This window comes from Pelmatolapia mariae, linkage group LG6, assembly GCF_036321145.2.
Source record: "Pelmatolapia mariae isolate MD_Pm_ZW linkage group LG6, Pm_UMD_F_2, whole genome shotgun sequence".
In the NCBI taxonomy this organism is placed as follows: domain Eukaryota; kingdom Metazoa; phylum Chordata; class Actinopteri; order Cichliformes; family Cichlidae; genus Pelmatolapia; species Pelmatolapia mariae.
Window position 1 is genome coordinate 30,831,511 of NC_086232.1, and position 21,247 is coordinate 30,852,757.

Here is a 21,247-nt window from a genome sequence, read left to right on the forward strand (position 1 = left end):
CACCTGACACTCGGACCAGCGGCCGCCTCGGGTCTCTCCTCCTGCCTCCCCTTCCCTCATACACCTGCTGGCCTCTGTGGAAGCTCCGCCATAGCCACCACCAAACAACTGAGTTATTTTTACACATCGGCCAGCATCTGGCCAATCCACCACCTCTCATTGTTTATGCCGTTACAAAAAAAATAAATAAATAAGTCATCAGCCTACCGGGCAAATGCCCGGTATGCCCGATGGCCAGTCCAGCTATGTTAACCAAACCTGCAGCTCCATACAGCAATGTTACGACTTGGATTATATCTTATAACTCATAACTCTTATGCTAGCTCCCCCCAGTAGCCTACTGTCTGAAATATTCGACGGTTGCAATAATTCTTTAAGTGTTATTTTTTCCTTGGTATTCTAATTTCACCGAAGTTTACTAAACTCAACAAACTTAATATTACTTACCGGGACATTTATTCTCTCCTCATTTTCTTTCGCCGAAAAAATTGTTTTCTGCGGTGCCGTGTTTCGTGCTTGGCTCTCCTACCTTTGCTAACTTGATGCTCATAGTGCAGAAGCCGATGCTGCATTCACTTACACTTGGATATCTGAGCTTCACTGTGAAAACATAATCGTACATTTAATATTTGATTGAGTTTTATTTTTTAGCTTCAGGGTGGCACCTGGGGTGGCCAGTCTGGTTGGGGGGGTGGCCTGTGCCCCCCCCAGGCCACCCCGCTGGACACGCCACTGGCGGGCACGTCACCGCAACCCCCTCTGGCCTCTGCTCTGTGGCTGCTGGGTGACCTCTTGTTTGGGGCTCTCCTCAGCTCGTCCCAGGAGGGTGGCACGGTTGCCCCTTTGGTGGTCCTCCTCGGGTCCTCATACTCTGGGGCCTCTGGATGTCTGGGGCCTGGGACCTGCTTCATGCCCTGGGGGACGGGGCTATGGCTCCCCACACTCCCTAGCAGATCGTTACATGGAGAAACCTTTTAAATACAAGCATGCTGATCCACACAGGCGTGCACATGGGTGTTCACAGACACAAACTACACCTTTCTTGGCTGCTACCTCAAAGCACATTGTGCGCTGTCAATCTTGCGTGCTGCACAATAACATTTAATATTTAGTATCTACTGTTATCTACTGTTAGCTAGTTTATTGTGATGGTGTTGTATTTATTATGTTGCTCTTTTTTGTTTGTTTTCTCTTCTGTTTTTTTTTTTTATCTCCATACAGGTGATCCAGGTGTTTTGTTTGTTTTTCTTTTCTTCCCCCCTTTCTCACCATCTCTTCTCCCCTCTATTTTTCTTTCTCTCCCTCTCTTTCTTTCATTCTTTCTCCCTGTCCTATCTCCCAGTCATGTCTGTCCCATCTGTAACAACCAAAAATCAAATAAAATAAATACATAATTATAATAAAGGTCAATCAAATGGACCAATATGGCAAGGCCATGATGATCCAATTGGTAAAGTAAATCCGCTTGGCATCTTTCTTGGCCTTCAGACAACAATTCTGATGCCTAAAAATCCAAAGGGGACAGGCAAAAAAAAAATAAAATAAAAACATTTAAAAATGAAGATATAAATACAAATCCAGGATCAGGTAGGTTGGGCAAACAAAATTTAATGGCAATAAAGCTAAAAAGTCCATGGAGCACAGGGAACATCTGTCCATCCATTTGGAGAATAGCCCAGCTGTCATCGGGCAAGAGATGTGCTAACTCTCTACGGGTTGTCCCCCTTCCACAGGGGGAACAAACAGAGAAACAGATGATCTGACAGAGCAAAGGGAAAGACAAGGCTACACTGAGAGCGGACTGGACACGAGGCACAGGTGGACACAGTTAGGAAAGTGGAGAGGCAGACATACAGGAACTCAAACTCAGAGGTGGCCTTCACAAGGAAAACCCATTAACAAAGCATAGGATGTGAATAGTTTTGTAATATGTCATCTTCCTATTGTTTATTAGCACAGAATGTGTTGTGAGGCTACAGAACGAATGTGAAACTCAGATATGATTTCCTCTGCTTGCTGGTTCCTCCCGATTTCTTTTTGAAAATTTAAAATGGCTGACATTATTCCTAGCAGGGGGCACGATTCCTCACTCCCTGTGCCACACTGTCAATCCAGGAGCCACGGGCAGCCATTAGGACGACATCTGTCACTGCACTAAGACCGGATTTAGCCAGCAGCAGTTGGAGTTTAACCCCTTTAAGCAGCTATGACACATCAAAAACCAGATCATAATGGTGTAGCGTAACATATCCAATTATATTACAGTCTGCAGAAAAGCAGCTGACAATAAGCAAGCATTAATGCAACGCTGTTGCTAATACCAAAGTAACCTTTTGATTAAGTCAGACTCTGTGGGAAAGCTATTCACAAGGGAACTGGTATTCAGGCACCAGTTTTAGTGCTGACTTTAAAGTTAGAGCACCAAGGGACCATCAGTCATCACAGAGGTGAGAATGAAGCTGGCTGAGGTGGCAACTATTTTCTTTTACGTTATTGTCACAGTTAAGTATCTGTTGTCTAAATACAACTTTGATGTTGTTCCATTTGAGGCCTTTGAATTTTACTAAAATAAAAATAGTGATCTATAATGTATGCTACTGCAAAGCATACACATAAAGAGTGTGTTTTATTAAACTCATGGCAGAAGAGAAAATAAAGTAAAATGCATATAATATTTGCGTCTTTGCTTTACATCATTTTCTCAGCTGGATTAAGTTCATTACTGGTGACAAAACCTTTCAGTGTGCTTACCCTTTCTTGATTCCATGGCAAGTCAAGCGGGTCTTGGTTGTTTCGGATGCCTTATATCACATGCAACAAGGTAGTCCAGCTCAAGACTGGTGCAGAAGCCGACAGTGATAGAGCTTCAGGCCTGATTTCATTAACAAAAGAAGATGAGGTTTGATGCATGCAGAGAGGAAAATAAATGGTTTATTGATCCAACAGTCGCCATAGCGGTAAACCACAAAACGGACAGCCCTAACTGCTCCCTAACTGTGTCCCTTCCAGTAAAGCACCTATCTCAGTCTCCACCATCAGTGGGAGCTCAGATAGATGATCAGTTATTCCCCAGTGGTTTCCCTCTAAATTGCAAGATCAACTTTGTCAAAGTTCCTCAGAAGATTTCAAACGCAGGACAACATCAAAAAGTTCAGATTTAATGAACAGTCCTTCAAATGACAACAAGAAATAACTGCAGGTAAGTATTGCAGCAGTGATTTGGATCAGGTTAATAGTCTTTCAGGTAAGTCAGCTAACAGCATTGCAGGAATTTTCCTCTCTTTCCTCAGTGCTGTTTCCAGCACACTTCTAGAGTTTCTGGAGCAGGCGCATAATTCAGTAAGTGGGGTGAGAGTGGGTCAGGCAGGTTTGCAGGTAAAAACGATGCAGGCTTTCCAAAGGTTTCCTTTAGAGGAAGAAGGAGACAGGAGGAGGTAAGCACAAGGTTTAGAAAGTAACAAGAGACCAGACGGGTGAACTAAGAAGTGAAATTAATAACTGAGCAAGCTGTGTCAGGCTTAAAGTCAGAATCTTTACACAGCTCTAGAACACATAACACATGATTGTGTTATGAACATAACTGTTCAATCACTACGATTAATTTTGCTCAGATCTGCCAACAAATTAAAGTGATTTCCACCTCCTCTATTAGGCTTTGGGAGGTACCATTCAATGTTCAAATCCATCAGTTTTTAAGTTTCAGAACTCTAATTTGGAGCCATCACCTTAAAAATAAACAACAGCACTGGAATGATTTTAACCATTGTATGCAGAGTTAATTTCAAGTCTTTTTTGCAACAGCTCTGTGTTTTAGAGTTATATTTTTACATATTGTTATAATTATTTTATCATCATTACTTAATAATGTATCTGATTGGTGTAGGCAGTAGTCCTGAGGATCATTTTCTGTGGAAAAAGAGTCACATGATGAGTGAAATATCCATTTATATGTGATTCTGAACGCAGCAATCCAGGCTTAACACAGAAAATTAATAACTGCTATTGTTATCTTCCACTGGGGTTTTGTTGAGCCAGCTAAAGCAAAGAAAGTCTGGTTTTGCTGAATTTTCTTTGGTGTGTACACAACCACATCAGCGGATTAACAATCTGGCAACAAGTTGAGGAGACAGCTAGGTTTCAATACAAACTGAAAGGCATCTGGTAACTGCAGTTTCTGACTAAATGAGTCTTAGATTTTGGTCTTACAAAATCTTGGCCAGTGTAATTTGCAATGGGTGAAGGAGGGCATTACTAATTATTACAAATTATAACAATAGCCCTCTCACATACAATAATGATTGATAATCATCTTAACCTTTACTCATGATTACACGCTCTGTTCTTTTAATTATGAGATCATCATTTATGCAGTGTTGTTTTTAGTATTATGCCACCAGCTACCCTATCAAATAGTTTAAGCATTCACTTCTTTTTAGACTGGTGGTTGGTCAAAATTAAGAATGAAGAAAATCTCCTCAGAAATAAGGTAAGTATGATTTTGTTTCAAATGTGAATGGCTTTTATTTTCTGTTGTCGCTATTCACATTGAGATATAGTCAGTCTGTCATCATTCATAGAGAAGATTCTCAGCTGCACGCAACAGGTGAGACTGATCACATGTATGCTAAATAAGGAACTTTATTTTAAAGCCAAGTGAGTGTCGAGTTGACCAAATATAACAAAAGCCCAAACAGGTGAACTACAACAGGAGAAACCAACAAATGACATGTGAGGAGAGGAGAGGAACAAAATACATAAGGCAGAGGATTTGAGGTAGCAGGCATTTAGCAAAATGAAGCATCAATCCTTCAAAGCCCTCAAATATGAATAGCGGTACAGAGATCATATTTTCTGTTCTTTTTCATTCAACGGGCACAAAAATGGCGGGAGAAAGGTTTGATCATCTGAAATAACTAAAACAACTGAAACAACCAAATCCAAAGGAACACTTATTTTTAGAGTACTTTGCTTGCTATATTCCAGCTGTGTATCTCGCCTTTGAGTCACAGGGAAAGCACTTCTACAAAAGATATGCCCTTACATCCTTGATTCCAGCTCCTCTGGTGAGCCTCCTTCTCTCTCCTCACTCCTCTCTCCTCCAGATGTGTTTTAGAAATTGATGCATCCTGCAAGATGGTGATTTAAGAAGGATTTCCAGGTTTTGTGCAGGACAGTAAAAGATGCACAAAACAGAGAAATAAAAAAGCTGTCTGTTGCACGTGGATCCTCTTCCTCTGAGAATCATTACAGTGCTTCTCAATTATGACACCACCAGATTATGAATTCCTTGTGGTTTTACACTTGGCTTCACACATTTGCAGTGTTCACAAATAAGATCCCACTGGTATTGAAATCTAAACATAGACTGGCTCTATCCAGATATGTAAAGACAAACGTGACTGATTTTGGTCAGATGAGAGCAAAGATGACCACAGAGTGATTAAGCTTTTCCTGAAAATGATCAATGTCTCCTCTGTCCATGACATCGGGGGTTTATCCCTGCAAATGAGAAGCAGTCACAATAAACCACAATCAATGTAACCTTGTGTCCTCTGTGATTACAATCAGTGGGATGTAATGGTTCTCGCTCTGTCCAATTAGTCCACAAAATGAGATGATTTCCCTTGGAAGATATTTGAAGAGCCAGAAAAGTTCCCCTGAGGAATTGGATGTACACCTACAACTCCAGTGTGGCTCCCTGAGTTCCACTCAGGTCAAAGGGTGAAGCAACTAATGTCTTTGAGGTCAGCTGTTGTTCTTCTATAAAGAGTCATTATGTCAGTGCCATCAATCAAAACTATATTGAGGTGTGGGAAAGACTGGACTGGACTGGTTAAACAGTCATTCTGGTTTCCTTATATGGTAAGGCATCCAGACATACATACGTACACGTGTTACACAAGCAAATTTTAAATATCCATCCATCCATCCATCCATCCATCCATCCATCCATCCATCCATCCATTCTGTTTTTTCAGTTCAGGGTCACGCAGTGTGCTGAAGCCTAACCCACCTGCCACAGAACAAGAGGTAGGGCACACCCTGGACAAGTCACCAGTCTGCTGCAGGGCTAACACATAAAGATAAACAACCATTCATGTTCACATTCACAATTACAGTGAATTTTTAAATCACCAATTAACCTAATCCCATGCATGTTTGTTAATGGAAATGGAGAGTCGTCTTCACACACTAAGGTTAATTATGGAGCTCTACAGGGTTCTGTGCTAGGACCAATTTTGTTTGCATTATACTTGCTTCTCTTAAGCTGTATCATTAGAAGGCCTAGTATACATTTTCACTGCTATGCTGATAACACCCAGCTCTATCTATCTATGAAGCCAGATAACACACACCAATTAGTTAAACTGCAGGAATGTCTTAAAGACATAAAGACCTGGATGGCCGCTAACTTTCTGCTTCTTAATTCAGATAAAACTGGGGTTATTGTACTTGGCCCTGAAAATCTTAGAAATATGGTATTTAACCAGATTCTTACTCTGGATGGGATTACCTTGACCTCCAGTAATGGTGGGAGGAATCTTGGAGTTGTTCTTCACCAGGATGTCCTTGAATGCACATATTAAACAAATATGTAGGGCGGCTTTCTTCCATTTGCACAATACCTCTAAAATTAGAAACATCCTGTCTCAAAGTGACACTGAAAAACTAGTTAATGCATTTGCTGCTTCTAGGCTGGACTAATGTAATTCATTATAATCAGGATGCCCTAAAACTCCCTGAAAAGCCTTTAGTTGATCCAAAATGTTGCAGCAAGATTATTGACAGGGACTAGAAAGAGAGAGCATATTTCTCCTATACTATAGTATTTAAAAGTCCTGTCTTCCTCCCCTCACCCTAAACAGCTGTGGCGTATAGACTTAGGGAAGGGCGGTCACCCCTCCCTAAGTCTGGTTCTGCTGGAGGTTTCTTCCTGTTAAAAGGGAGTTTTTCTTTCCCACTGTCACCAAAGTGCTTGCTCATCTGATTGTTGGGGTTTTCTCTGCTACATTTACCTTAAAATATAAAGCACCTTGAGAAAACTGTTGTTGTGATTTGGTGCTATAAACATAAAACTGAGCTGAATTGAATGTCTTTGAGCCTGGATTCCTCTTTCTGTGACGCAATGGTGGTGCCCCATTATAGTTCTACTTTATTTATCTATTATTATCTATTATTATCTTGATATCTATTATTTTTATCTATTATTAGTTGTATAATACAAGAATGGAAGTTTGAATTTATTGAGTTTCCTTTAATTCAATTAAATTCAATTTTATTTATATAGCACCAAATCACAACGACGGTCGCCTCAAGGCGCTTTATATTGTAAGGTAGAGCCTACAATAACACATTACAGAACAATAATACATTACAATCTGTTTAGGTAGTACTGAATACTCACTTTTGCCATTTTTACCTTCCTTACCTTCTTTCGTCCTGCCAAATTATATAATGCCAGGATGTTTGATTAAAAATAGGAGAAAGTTAAACACCTTTTGTGGCAGATGTGAAACCATGAATGTTTAATTCATCAATGATAAATGTCAATTATTTACCTGACAAATTATGACTTATCATGCAGTCATTTTAGCCAAAATAAATAAATAAATAAATAAATGAAATTGCTTATTTGAGCTGAGGTAACATTATGCTTTGCTGCCTAACCCTGTATGAACTTTACTTTATGACAGATTATGAAATGCAACTGATATGAATCAGGCTTGCTGGGCATTTCCAACTCATAAAACTAAAATAGCTAAGCATGGTGTAGTAAAAATACTTTTATTCAAACGTACAAAGATAAAGCTTTGACAAAGGCAGTGCCCTGTATTAAACAGCCAACAGCCTGGATTATATATCCAGAGATAGCACATAAAGAGATATTTTTAATATAGAATCACAGGTTCATAAATGCTGCATCCTTGTGTGTAGAGTTTCTTTTCTCTTCATGGATTCCTGAACCAATCAACCATTGATGATAATGTTAGAAGTTTTTGTTGTTTTTCCAAAAAGAGACATCTGTTTTCTAATTAACCTGTTACTTCACACTATGACGTTTCTATAAATAGACAAAACATATTGCAGGTTAAAGTATGAAAGGCATTGTCTCTAATAACATCCGGTCATAGAAGTATTAATATAATAGTCAACTCAAAGAAAGTCCAGATTTGTTTACATATACTGGTATGAAATATTGGTTCACTTTACAAGTGAATCAGTAAATCATTGCTAACAGTAACAATGGATTATCTATAAAATTAAATGATGAAATTTCCACTAGCTTCAGAGTGATATCAGTACTGATAGGAATACTGGCCACATGGGGAAAAAACAGGAACAATGTGAGAGGCAGATTTAAATACAGAAATGTCTTCTTTTTTTTTTTAAAGTCTTTGGGAAATATGTAAGGGTGTAGCTGGTCACTGATCTGTCAGCTGGAGGCTTCACTCACACTTGTGTGTGCGTGCGTGCGCGTGCGTGCGTGCGTGCGTGTGTGCTAGCTTGCAGTGATCTCTCACGGTTCTACTTTGCTGCTGTGACGACTTTTTGACTTTCACTGGTGTCTCTGCTCACGCCAGGGGAAAAGTGGGCCACGAGTCTTTTAAAGAGACTAGAAGTGGGCCAACTCTTAAAAACCATGCCAACATGATTTACAGTCGGAGAGGAATCAACGGGATTAGCACACCTTTTGTCTTTTTTTTTCTCCTCAAGTGTGTCCCTTGTCTCTATTCTTTTTTGCTTTTCTTTTTTTTTGGTTTTGTTTGTTTTGGTTTGTTTCGGGTTTTTTGTCTATATCTGGTATGGTGCTAATACTGTAACGATAGAAAAGAAGTACATTTTCAGCTATTAAAAGAAAATGAAAAATTATGACAAATTTTATATGAAGTACATAAGACACATTAAGTATCCCTCCTGACAGGAAGACTTAAAGTGTTATTGTTCCAGGGGGAAAATGCTTTTCTTGTCAGCTGAAACACAGTTGCTGCTCTTTGTAAACACTTCCACTTTTTCCTTATAAATAGTTTACAGAGACAAATCCACACAGACGCAGTGTTAAGGTGAGGTAGAGTTAAGATACAAACAGTGTGATGAATGAAACTGAGAAGCAGGGGAAACTATATTTCCAAGGCTGAGACGTTTACTTTAATAGTTCTCATGTGAATGTGAAGACAAGAGACAAATGTTAGTCCACGTTACACATCTCCGCCCACTGGCAGTGTAACCAGATAAGAAGACAGCCTGACAACTTGACTCACCGATCACATTTATAGCATCCCCCCGCCCCTCAAAAACACTGACCAGCACATGCTGCAACCCCCTCTACGCCCATTACCCACCATGGTAGACACTTTGGTCATCAACTTCCCTGATCTACCTCAACAGCTGTTTATCTAAACTTGCAGCCCCTGAGTTGTGCAGCACCTCACAGTGAGTAGGGGAAAGGAGACTTGAAAGTAGGACAGAGCCGTCTGGCCCCTTTCCTTTCCAACCAGAAGCACAGATTTGTGACTGGAGGAGAGAAGATACTAGTCTTGGGTGACGAGAGAAAAGGAGAAGAGATTTTTGTGCTGCAGTCACTGAGGAAAGAAGCCCTAAGGACACAGACCAGTGTGTCTACATTGCAGAACATCAAGTTTTATTAAGGTTTCCTATTTTATCAGGGGGAAAATATTCACTGAACAGAAATCTCACCACCTGCGAACATGCACAAGCGTACAAAGATTAAGATTGCCATCTTTGTGCTGCTGGTGGGTATGGCATGCATGTTCACGGCAGTGGTAACGGACCACTGGGCAGTTCTTAGCCCAAAGGTGGAGAAACTCAATGAGACCTGCGAGGCGGCCCACTTCGGCCTGTGGAGGCTGTGCAAGAAGTACATCTACATCAGCTCAGAACACTACGACGCAGGGCACGGCTGCGGACCCATCAGCCTGCCTGGAGGTAAGAGAAAATCTGAGAGAAAACTTCTTGCAACTGGAGCATGAAAGTGAAACTGAGACACAGTTTTTAGTTTTCCGTCTCTGTGGCTGTGCTATCTCTCCAAAGGTTCAGTCTTATTTGGAAAAATATTGCATGCGAGTAAGATGCTACTTTAAGGTATGAAGCTACTAAGAATAGAGATCCTGATGCAGGATCACTAGACATGTCATATGACTTTCTAAACTTCCCTTTGCAACACAAACACATCCTGTTGTATGCCTCATGTTTTAGTCCTTTCATGCATTCAGCTTGTTTTTTCTTTTTTTTGTTTTCCTGTGGATACATATTATTATGTGCTGCCAGCATTTCACGGCCTGTTTGATTAGACTTCTGAAACATCTTTGAAATGTGTTTTAAAGAAGTAGCCGGTAGTGTAATATAAATATTAGTCTGTGTTTAAACTATCTTGGTGGTCTTGGAATAAACAGCACCCAGAATGACCAACCACTATGACCAACCATAGATGTAAAGTGTTGACATGAGATAACAGTAGATAGATGTGACATCAGCCAGAGAAATCTAAGCATAAGAGTCTCAAGAGACTGGAGACTAACAGCTGATCCTGATGGTTGGCTCCTCTTTTCTGGGAGATAATCTTATTAGTAAAGTCAGCTGCCACAGAACCTGCAGACAGCTGATAATAATACCCATATAGATATGGACACTGCATGGGAGCTCCCTGACATACAGAGAAACTGGATAGAGCAGCCTCCATGAAAAGTGATGAAAAGCCTTTCCTCAAACATCTTACTTGAGGACACTTTTGAGATAGATTTCACACAGTCTAATATTACCACAGCCACAGCCACGGGAAATTAAGGTTTTTAATTTGGCCATGTTCATTTCAAAAACCCATTCATCTTTTTTTTTTTTTTTTTAACATATTAAGGATCTTTCAGTCTGTACAGGGCAGGTAAGGTGAAAACAACATAAAAATGATCCAGTTTAAATGCTGCTTGTGCATCAAATAGAAATAGAAATGTCGGTACATTTAATATAACACGGAGACATCAAATGGAGGCTGCTCTGCTTCTGGATTGTGTTTGCAGTGGTGTATGCTTACACCAGCCTACTCAACATGTCACTTTACACTGGTATTAATACTTTTACTTAACTGAATGGTCTAAATACTTTGCCCACCACAGTTTATAGGTGATGCATTTTCATGCCCTACAAAGGGCTCACCTTGGTGTGCATGTCTCCAAATAAACATGATGTGACGTGCTGTTAAAGGTGCCTGAATAAAATGCAGACTGTAATAAAATTAAAAAAGAAGTGCTGAGCCGTTGTTGGCAAGCAAAGACTCGTGGTGCCAATGATCTGGAGTGAGAGTTACGCTACTGTTGGGGGCAAATGGGTAATTGAACATTATCTGAAAAACTATTATCTGACTGTTAAGTGTTATCTGAGCCCAAGTTATATGAGATTTTGGAAGCTTGCCCAGACATCACACCAAATTTATACTACTTACAAATAGAACCTGATTGTGGCAGCCTGCAACTTTTAGGAATCCCAGACGCTGTCTGCACTGCAGGGCCATCCCAGGAGCAAGTGAGATGCCTGAGGGGGGCTTGTTGCTGCAGGCATGTGCTGAATATTCCAAATAAGAGTGACCCGCCCAGGCACACAGGGAATTCTTAAGACAGCAACTCCAAGAGACAAATGTTTTTGGGTTGGGTTCTTCATGTGCAGTTTTTGACTTTTAAACAACTACACAGTGAAAGCAGTGATCTGGAATATTTTTGGACAATGCAATATATTACAGTCATTGAAATGAAACAGATCCGTTTCACTAGGCAAATAGCTTTAGAAGAAGTAAATAAAAACAGGCAGAAGTCCCATGTGTCCAGGGGCTTCCCCAGGCCCACTGTATTTGGACAGGAACAATATTGTTTATCATAACCACTTGTCCTCAGAGAGGTGTCAAACTCTGATCCAACACAGGACTTGAACAGTGTGTGAGATGGTGTTCGCTGAGAGAGACTCAACTGGAAAATATGGGTTTACTTGTTAGTTATATCAGCTGTTGATAAAGCACAGATTGTGATATAAAATCAAGTTAAGTGTACAATAAAGATTTACATGACATGTAGTACCAGTTTTAAGAAAAAAGTAACAAATTAACCTAATGAATATTTTAGTTTTTGGCATTATCCTGCTTTATATTTAACTGCACATGTCTTCTGAGTATCGGAGCTGTTAAGTCTTAATGTGCAACATCACATATTCTGGCAGGCAGTCAACCTGCAAGGCTCTTCCAAGTTTTTCACCCTATGTTTAATTTTCAATAGTATTGAAAACAACAACAATTTTGTGACGACATATTTAATTATATTGGCCAAAAGTGTAAGCAATTTTAAAACTGTTCCCAAAAACATGAGATTTTAAAAATATATATATTACTGTTTAAACTGCTCAGCAAACACCCGCTGTAGTTATAAATATAGGCCACGTAAATACTCAGCTGTGCCGGGTGAGGGTCAAGTGTTCAAGCCAAGTCCTCTGAGTGACGGGGCCGCCTGAAAGAGTCAGGCATAGCTCTCCCACCGGCCTGTTCCCTCAAGACCTTCCTGCAGCTACGCATCTCCGTGCAGCCCACCACTCAAATTACTTCACACTCCCCGAGGATGGGATTCACAGCCCAAAAAAGCAATGGAATCAATGGTATTTTGCCTATATAGGCATGCAACATACCAACCAAAGGATGGGCATTGTATATGGGGAAAGGGTGCTAGTGATGCCTTTCTGACCTAAATAGGCATGCATCCATGCGGTATTTGAGGTTTGTAGTGGGATCAAAGCCTTATGCATTTGCAAAGAGGGTGCTTAGATTAGCAGAGTATTACAAAGAAGGGAAAAGTGCACCTTTCATCTTTAGGACACATTTCCATGCAAAAGCAGCAAAGTATTAACAAAAGTTTGAAAGAAGCCACTGATCGACCTTTACTGAAAGTAATTTTGTTGACATGTACATTTTTCTTGACCCTGCAACAACACTCCACTTGTCATAGCTGATAAAGCAAAGAATGAGGAAGGCTTTGACAGCCAAATGTAGCCAAAAATGAACTGACACCACAAATCAATGCTAGGAAAGACGCTGCTCTGACATGACAATGTGCAGAGACGCTGCTAATCCTGCGTCCTCGCCTTGTCAGTCGAAAGATGGCGGACAGCCCTATTTGGATAAAGGGAGGCTTTATAGAGCTCGTCAAAACAGCCTGGCAGGACGAGGACTAACAACAAGTAACCCAAAATTGGATTAGTGTGTGTGTGTCTCTGTGTTTGTTGTAGCATGCTTCCACAGATGATAACAGATACATTTTTATCCAACAGTTCTTCCTCACATTTCTATAAAAACATGCACTCTGAGGTAAGTTTAATTGGGCAGCACACACAGTCACATGTGGGAATAAACCTGCTAAGCTTAAGCCATCCACTACAAAAGTCTCATAAACACACAAAATGATTCCATTTAAATAAAAAAGATAATGAACATAATCATGAAACACTTTCTAACATCAAGACCATGTGTTTTTATTTTTTTATTTTTATGTTTTGGTGGATGACTGACGTTGATCAGCATTATGTATTTAGGCTTGTGTGTGTGTGGGGGGGGGGGGGTTCAAAGGCCAGCATCTGTTTTGAATGCAAGGTTTGACTCAATAAATACAAGTAGGTGACAAACCTCTATCACATCCTCATATGAGCCTTCTCCAGTGAAAAACAGCAGCGCTTGTTGCTTAGTAACAACCACTGGTGTTTTTTTTCTTCCTTTCTTTGATGGCCAGTCCCTGTCCTCATTCATAAAAAAACGTTTTTATTTATTTATTTTTTGCATGTAGGCCCACACAGTATGACACATGGCTTTAAAAGCTTGCCATTTCAAAAAAGCTTTTTGTGAACATTGCACTGTTGACTTGACTTGGAAAAATATGATTCATAAATACTATTTGCGCCTGTTACACCAAATTACCCTGTTATTTCCTTTTAGGGGCACCTGACATCCCATTTAGCTCAGTTTCTTGAGAAATAGGAGAATGTCAATGCTATCCCAGCGTGAGCTATCAAGCTCTTACCATAAAATCATGCCATGCAGTACTTCATATTTTCACATGAAAGCATTTCACTTCCCATGATGAGCGCGTGTGGAAACTGGGATTAGGAATGTGCCTGTGTGTTAAGCCCTCATACCGTTAAGATCACAGACATGCACCCGACTGTGCATGAGAGAACTGATGATCTGGTGCTGCATGCATAAATGTTCTCACTATTTGAGCAAATATGATCATTCAAATGTTTTTAATTATTTGAATGATGTATGTTTTGGCCATATATCCCAATGGCCAAAATGTGGTAGATCATCAAATGTAATCAAGTTTTGTATGTACACCAAGACTGTTTCTAAAAGGGATAACATTTCTACCTGGCACAGCATCAAAGACTTCTTCTTCTTTCAAACAACTATGTGATCACATAATGCATAACACCTGGCTTTATATCTGCAAATCCCTAAGGCATAACACCTCGTCTGCATGACAGAAACTGAACTCTATGTCTGCAACCACAGTCAAACCACACAAAGGAGAAAGTTCTGCAGGGAAGCCACTTTTAATTGTAACATTATCTTGGGATGTAAAATCCCTTTTGGACAAAAAATGGAAGCTATACCTGAGACCAAGTGAAGTGTTTAATACAAGTACCATATTCCAAAGGCGTGTGACAAAAGGTGAATGCAGCTAATGGGGCAAACAAATGTGGAGCAAACCTGAGAAAGAAAAAAAACAAACTGTCTTATTAGAAACAGAAATTTTGTCAAATAAAAATGAATCATAAAACATAAATTAGGCATTGACAAATATGACCTTGATCTGAAAGGAATTTAAAAACAACCAAACAACCCAGTCAATGACTAGCAAACACAAGGTAAAAGCACTTTTATGACAATTTGGTTTATTTGCTGGCAGATTATATGGTCAAAACTGAGCATCTAGATTCAAGTCCAGGAAGGTTTTTGGTCATACATAGCAACATACTGAATACCACACTGACTCATCATAGCTGTGTGCAGTTAAAGGCTCCCATCAGAGTCCCAACTGAATTAACTAATTATTAATTAAAGTCATGTCTGTGCTTCACAACCCTCTTGATGGCTCTCTCGCCTTTTATCAGTAGAGCTTTTATTTACATATGAAGACATTTAAGTTTATTGTAATAAAATTTTGCAAGATGAGGCCAACTTTTTAAAAATCTGTAAAATCAAAAGTTTCCCAATAAGAGCATTAGAACTCCAAAAGCACTAAAAATAATCAATTTTAAACTTACCTTCAACATGTGGATGTGATATCTGTATTTTAATGTTGTGTTTTTATCTTCATCTGCTGGTACAAAGCGGAGTACAAATATTCTGTGCAGATTTGAAGAGAAAATTAAACTAAATATGGTTTTGCTTTGTTTTTTTTCTTTTCACAGAAGAAAATTGCACTTACTTCAGGCACTTCACTCCAGGACAGGATGCTGAGATATTTGAATATAAAACACAAAAAGGTATGTTTTTTTGTTTGTTTGTTTATGCTCCCTTTGGCAATTGCTTCGGCCTATTCTGTCTTAAAACACTGAAATAATAAGTTGCTTTCATCTCTGAATTCATGTAGTAAAAATGTTCCTTCCTCTGTGTGAAGTGAACATCAGACGAGTCGAAATGTAGCAGTTGCTTCGCGATTTTCCAAATGATCTCACTTGCTGCTGCTTTTCTCCGTGTGGGTTCAAGTTTTCAGTTATGTTTCACATCTGACCACAGCACAGTCGGCCGTGTCACAGCAGGCAGACTCGACCGTCTATCAATGTCAGAACATCTCACGGGACTTGGAGAAATCCTATCTGAAATCTGACTTGTTTCTTTTTTTCTTTCTTTCTTTCCCCAGCTGACCAATATCTATTTTCAATTTCTCTGTATAACATGCAATAGTCTGCCTCAGTAGTTTTTCAAGTTCTTGTTGTTTCCCCTGATGGTCAGAAGCTGTGGATCATAAGTCCCGAAATTTTGTGCTTTAGCAAAATATATCTTGTACATTTGTTCAGCTGTGTATGTTTTCTCCTCCTTGTACAACAGCCCTCCCGTGCAGAGCCCGTTAGTGGTCTGAACATACAGGTGTGGTCAGAAGTTTATATAACCAAAAATTGTGTGTATGCATGTAATTGAACCTGTATATATACTTTTGATTAGATAAGATTAGATTAGATTAGATTAGATTAGACAAAAATCAAAGAAAAATCAAATCTGTTCACCTAATTCTTGTTACTCTTTGAAATCATTAAAAAAGTATGCTATACAGGTCAAAGAAATCACTGAAAGCCCCAAATTACCATCACATTCGTGTTCATGATGAGTGCATGTAAACCTCTGACCACAACTGCACGTGGAGCACTGTCAGACTCTGCTATTGGGGTCTAAATGTGCACAAACCCCTTACATCTTAAAGCTTGAGATGTTAACGTAAGCATTCATGGCTTGAGATCCTGATGGTGTGCAAGACTCAAACTACATGATACATGTACTGTGTTACTACAGGCACATCTGTACAGTGAGCTACTTTAGGGCATGTAGGGATGTTCCCAGTAAAAATGTAAATGAAGTGAAAATTTGAAAAGTTGAGAGTAAAAGAGATGATCAGGTTAATGAGCTCAGACATTTGGAGTTTCTTTCTAAACTGTCTCTTTCAGCAGGGTGGTTATATTGATGCATCCGATACTGTATGTATTAATATGTACTCATACCTAATCTGCTAAATTTGGAGAGTGACATAAAGTGTACGCTCAATAGCAAAAAATAAAAATAAATCCTATTCCAGTACACATTAAAAGAAAGGAACCTTGCCAAAGAGATTAATACATCTCACAGCAATCACTGCAATGTGTAGCAACACTGTGAATTTGAACGTGGCTTGACCAGTTCCTCATAATACTGCCCCTTTCTGTGTTGGAGGGTTAAATTTGGCACATGAGAAGTCCATGTTTCTGCAGGCTGAAAAATCTCTGAGCAGTGCAGTGAAGCAAGTGCTGTATGAATAAAATGCAGAAAGCTTTTTGATGTCTGTGTTGCTCACGCTATGTGAGAATCCATGGTTTTGCAGACTTGAGTTAGACACCAACCTCTAACACACATGGTTTATGTTAAAGAGGTGTTCAGGGTGCAGCCCATCCTCCCCTGCCAGTAGAAGATGAAGGCTTTTCCCCCCCAAAGGGGTGCCTTTCTCTCCCCAGGGTATGGTTCACAGGCAAACAGGCTACAGATCAAAGGCCTGGGGTCCTATCTACCTGTCTGCTCAGAAACCTAGCCAGCTGCTGTTGTACACTCTAAATGAAAGACCAGAATCCATTTATATTAGTGCACCCAATTTCAAAGACCTTGTATTTATAATAAAAGCAATGGAGAAGTTAGCAGGTGTTTTTCTTTGGGGAACTAATCTAAAGACTCAAAGCATTCATCCATCCACCCCAGGTTGTTAGTCTAGTCACAGGCCCAGATAGCCAAAACCTGACATAGCCTATTTTGCATAGACTTCTATTAGTGTTCAAATACAAATGGTGAGTTACACAGTATCACCATACAATAATATCACCCTGTTATCATGACCCTGGGCACAATAGTGTACTTTAAATCTGCCCTGCTACTCCTAAAAACTAACCAGAGTACCAAATACCACAAAATAACAATACTTTCAGCTACTAAAGTGTTAATTTCGTTGGCTAAGTAATTTCACCATAGTTTTCATTCACAAACTTCTTTTTTTGACGAAAACGAGACGATAACTAAATAAAAAACAACCCACGAGGACAAAAAAAATATGATGAAATGTGCTCAGACTTGCGAGGACGAATAAAAACGAGACGAAAATATTCTGGTTACATGAGGTCCAATTACAAAGAATTAAGGTATGTAGAGAGGCGGGACAAGTTTGGAAGCCATCCAATCAGAAATAATCACCTTGTGCAGCAAGGTTAGACACGCAATGTTTGATCTGTCGCCAACAAACAAGGTGGGAAGCACCCACACTCTCTGCTTCTCATGAGAATGCTACAAAATGCGACAAGAGTACACGTATGGACACATTTCGCATTTGATGTCAAGAAAAAAAAAGACGCTTTGTAAACCCGTGGAGAAAATTTCAGCGGAAAAAACGAGACAAATTTTTACACAGTCAACTGAATAAACTTCAAAATTAGTGTACGATAATCTCGTGATATCGTACACTAAACCTAACTAAACTAAACCAACTAAAACTAAAATACTTTAGATGTAAAAGTAAGCAAAGTTTAGAAAAAAAAAAAGATTATTTTGTCTTTTAATTAAAAAAATGTTTATTTAATTTTTGAGTAAAGTTTAACTTTCCAGTTGCTTTATAATTATAAATAGAAATTAAAGTATATAGTTAGTTTCTTTAAAAAGCATTATTGTCTTCTGCTGGAGCCCAAAAACCTTCATGGACAACAGAGACACAAGAAAAGCGAGAAAACATGAAGAGGCGAAGGCATGGATGACAGGTTAATAATAATTTGTCACAGCAGATTTGGAGCTCTGTTGCCTACAAGTAGAAGAAAAAAACACTTCAGTATTAAAGTATCTACATTTGTTGCCTGTCAGGTCATGTCTTTGTCATTCAGCATTACAGATGCTTTTTGTCCATTTCCACATGCACTAATCCGCCAGTGGCAGATCTAGCAAATTTTACAACATGACTGTAAAATTGACTGACATTTTTCATGGGAACCATTTTTTGACCCTTTTTTTTTTGTCTTTCCAGAGTACAACATCTCTGCTGCAGCCATCTCCATCTTCAGTCTGGCCTTCATGATCCTTGGCTCTCTTTGTGTGGTGGGCTCATGTACTGGTACAGGCAAAAAAAGAGACTACCTCCTTAAACCTGCTGGCATGTTTTTTGCATTTGCAGGTGTGTTCAGTTTCTGTTTCACAGTCGTTTTGCTTTTATGTTCAGTGTGTGTTTCATATTTGGTGAGCATGGGAATCTGCGGGTGCCACAGGTGTTACTATAAGCTGTGTCTAATGTTTAAGCATCACTCTCTTTCTCAGGTCTCTGTGCATTCATCTCACTGGAGGTGATGCGTCAGTCAGTGAAGCGCATGATCGAGAGCGAGGAGACAATTTGGATCGAATACTACTACGGCTGGTCCTTTGCTTGTGCCTGCACTGGCTTTGTCCTCCTCTTTCTCTGTGGCATTGCACTCTTGTTCCTCTCCATGCCTCAGATGCCCAGGAATCCATGGGAAACCTGCATGGACGCCGAGCCGGAACAAGTTGAGTGATAGCAAGACATACGGACAAATGCAGGAAAAGAATGACTTGTCTTTTATTTTGAATACAGATGTTAGATTCAACGACATCAGCTTGTCATCAGAGAAGAAACCACAGTGTAAAGAGCGGCCCTTTGTAATGCCTGCAATTTTTGTGTTGCAGGCCACAGTTGCTTAAAACCTGCTCTACTCGTCACTAAGAGCTTACATTTCCCACATGGGATTTGGTAGTATTTTTTAAGATATTCCTTTTCCCCTCCAACTCATGATTTAGTGCTGGCATGTTTTTACTGGTGAAAAGTTACTGTATTATGACCATGGTCTTACTAGTTCCCCCATGTGTCACTCCTTAGTTAAAAAGACAAACATTTTGAGCATTAATGGCCTGACATCCAGGTCAGGTGATTTTATGTACTGCATTATGTATGATATCGTGTACATAGCTAATGTGCTTCTGTATTTTTTATGGCATCACTCCAAGAAGCCCTCTTATACTGTCAATTAAGTCATTTTTTAGCCTATAGCTTAAACTGTAAATCTCTAATGATAAATAAAAGAAAAAAAAAACATAATTTAAAGTTAAATTAAAGTCCAGAACTTCATGAGTAAAGGAAAGCTTTGAGCAAACTACTTGCTCAGAGTCTGGGTGTATGTGTCTGTAGCAAGCTGAATGCTAAACACCCAAAGTCTGCAGCACCAGTCATGTTGGAAAAGGTTCAGTTCTAGCAGGTGCACATACAAGGCCTTGACAGCTTCCATGCCAAACTGATACAAAACATGTCTCTGTTCATTTTCATGTGTTGTTATGACCCGTTTGACCCATGTGGCGAATGTCCATTTGCATCTATACACGCTGTTAGCATAGATAACAGAAAAAAAGCCACAGATTCATGGTCTTTTACTGAATTGTAACCCTACATGCAGAGTTTCAGAGAGATGAGCGCCAATTGAATTTTATTTCAGTTGTAAACGATGTCACGCTGTGCAATCACACAATGTGCAAGCGGCAAACTAACAGAGTGATGGAGCTGCACTATATTTTCAGATTATGAGCACGGACTTTAGCTGATGTTTACTTGCAGTTTAGAATTCAGTTGTAACAGCGTAACAGTCCACATTAAGGAGTGAAAGTTGGTCAGTGACCATCCTATTTGGTGGGGGATTTGAACTAAATTAGGTCACCTGGGTTTAAAAAGCAAAAATGTACAGGGCATTAGAATAAACCTTTTCTGTGTAGCCTGTGTTGTGCAACACCAACCAAGGGGATATAAAAGAGAACAAGAAGCATTAAGTTTGCAGCCAGGCACTTACAGAACTTCTCCTCTAATGGGCTTTTTTAAATTTTTTTTATTTTTTAAATACAACATTATAAAAAGAAGTCAGGTTATATAGCTGCTGACGTTATGTGACACACTGAAAGGCTCTTAAATATTTGTTTTTACTTTTCTCAAAGTCACTCACGAAATGGCTGCTATTCTGTGCAAATAGACTCGAGCATCAAGGAGTTCATATTTCAGACCGTTTTGTGCTGACATGTGGTGTATCTGAAGAACCACACTGTCATTGTTCTGTCAGCCTTGCATCCATCTTTGCACAGAAGAGGAAAGAATCCAGTTGTTTATTTACTTTTAAAATAAGTTTTCTTTGACTTGACTTTAAAGTTGTATTGTCACTCAAAAAAAAAAAAAAAAAAAAAAAAAAGTTCCAGCGGTTTAAAATAGAGGCAGCTGTTGACGTGAACCTCCTGTACTTGTAGTGTTTTTTTCACTGAATGTGGCATGCAGTAACAACTTTTGGAATGCGTTAGATTTTGAGTGTGTTTGTTATATACTGCTTTATAGGTTTGTAATAAAAATTCAATCTTGAAATGCTGTGGAAAACTTATCTGGGACCGCATTATTTAATGCAGTAAAAGTCCATCTGGACCCAGGTGGCACAACTACACAACAATTCA

General features: G+C 39.4%; 1 protein-coding gene across 1 annotated transcript; it reads left to right on the forward strand.

Annotated features, from left to right (window-relative positions):
• The first annotated feature begins 9,707 nt into the window (after positions 1–9,707).
• Positions 9,708–19,305, forward strand: LOC134628658 (voltage-dependent calcium channel gamma-1 subunit-like). Its single transcript, XM_063475399.1, has 4 exons — positions 9,708–9,945; positions 15,454–15,528; positions 18,786–18,932; positions 19,073–19,305. Exons 1-4 carry the CDS (start codon positions 9,708–9,710, stop codon positions 19,303–19,305), a joined length of 693 nt encoding a protein of 230 aa, XP_063331469.1.
• The last annotated feature ends 1,942 nt before the right edge of the window (positions 19,306–21,247 follow it).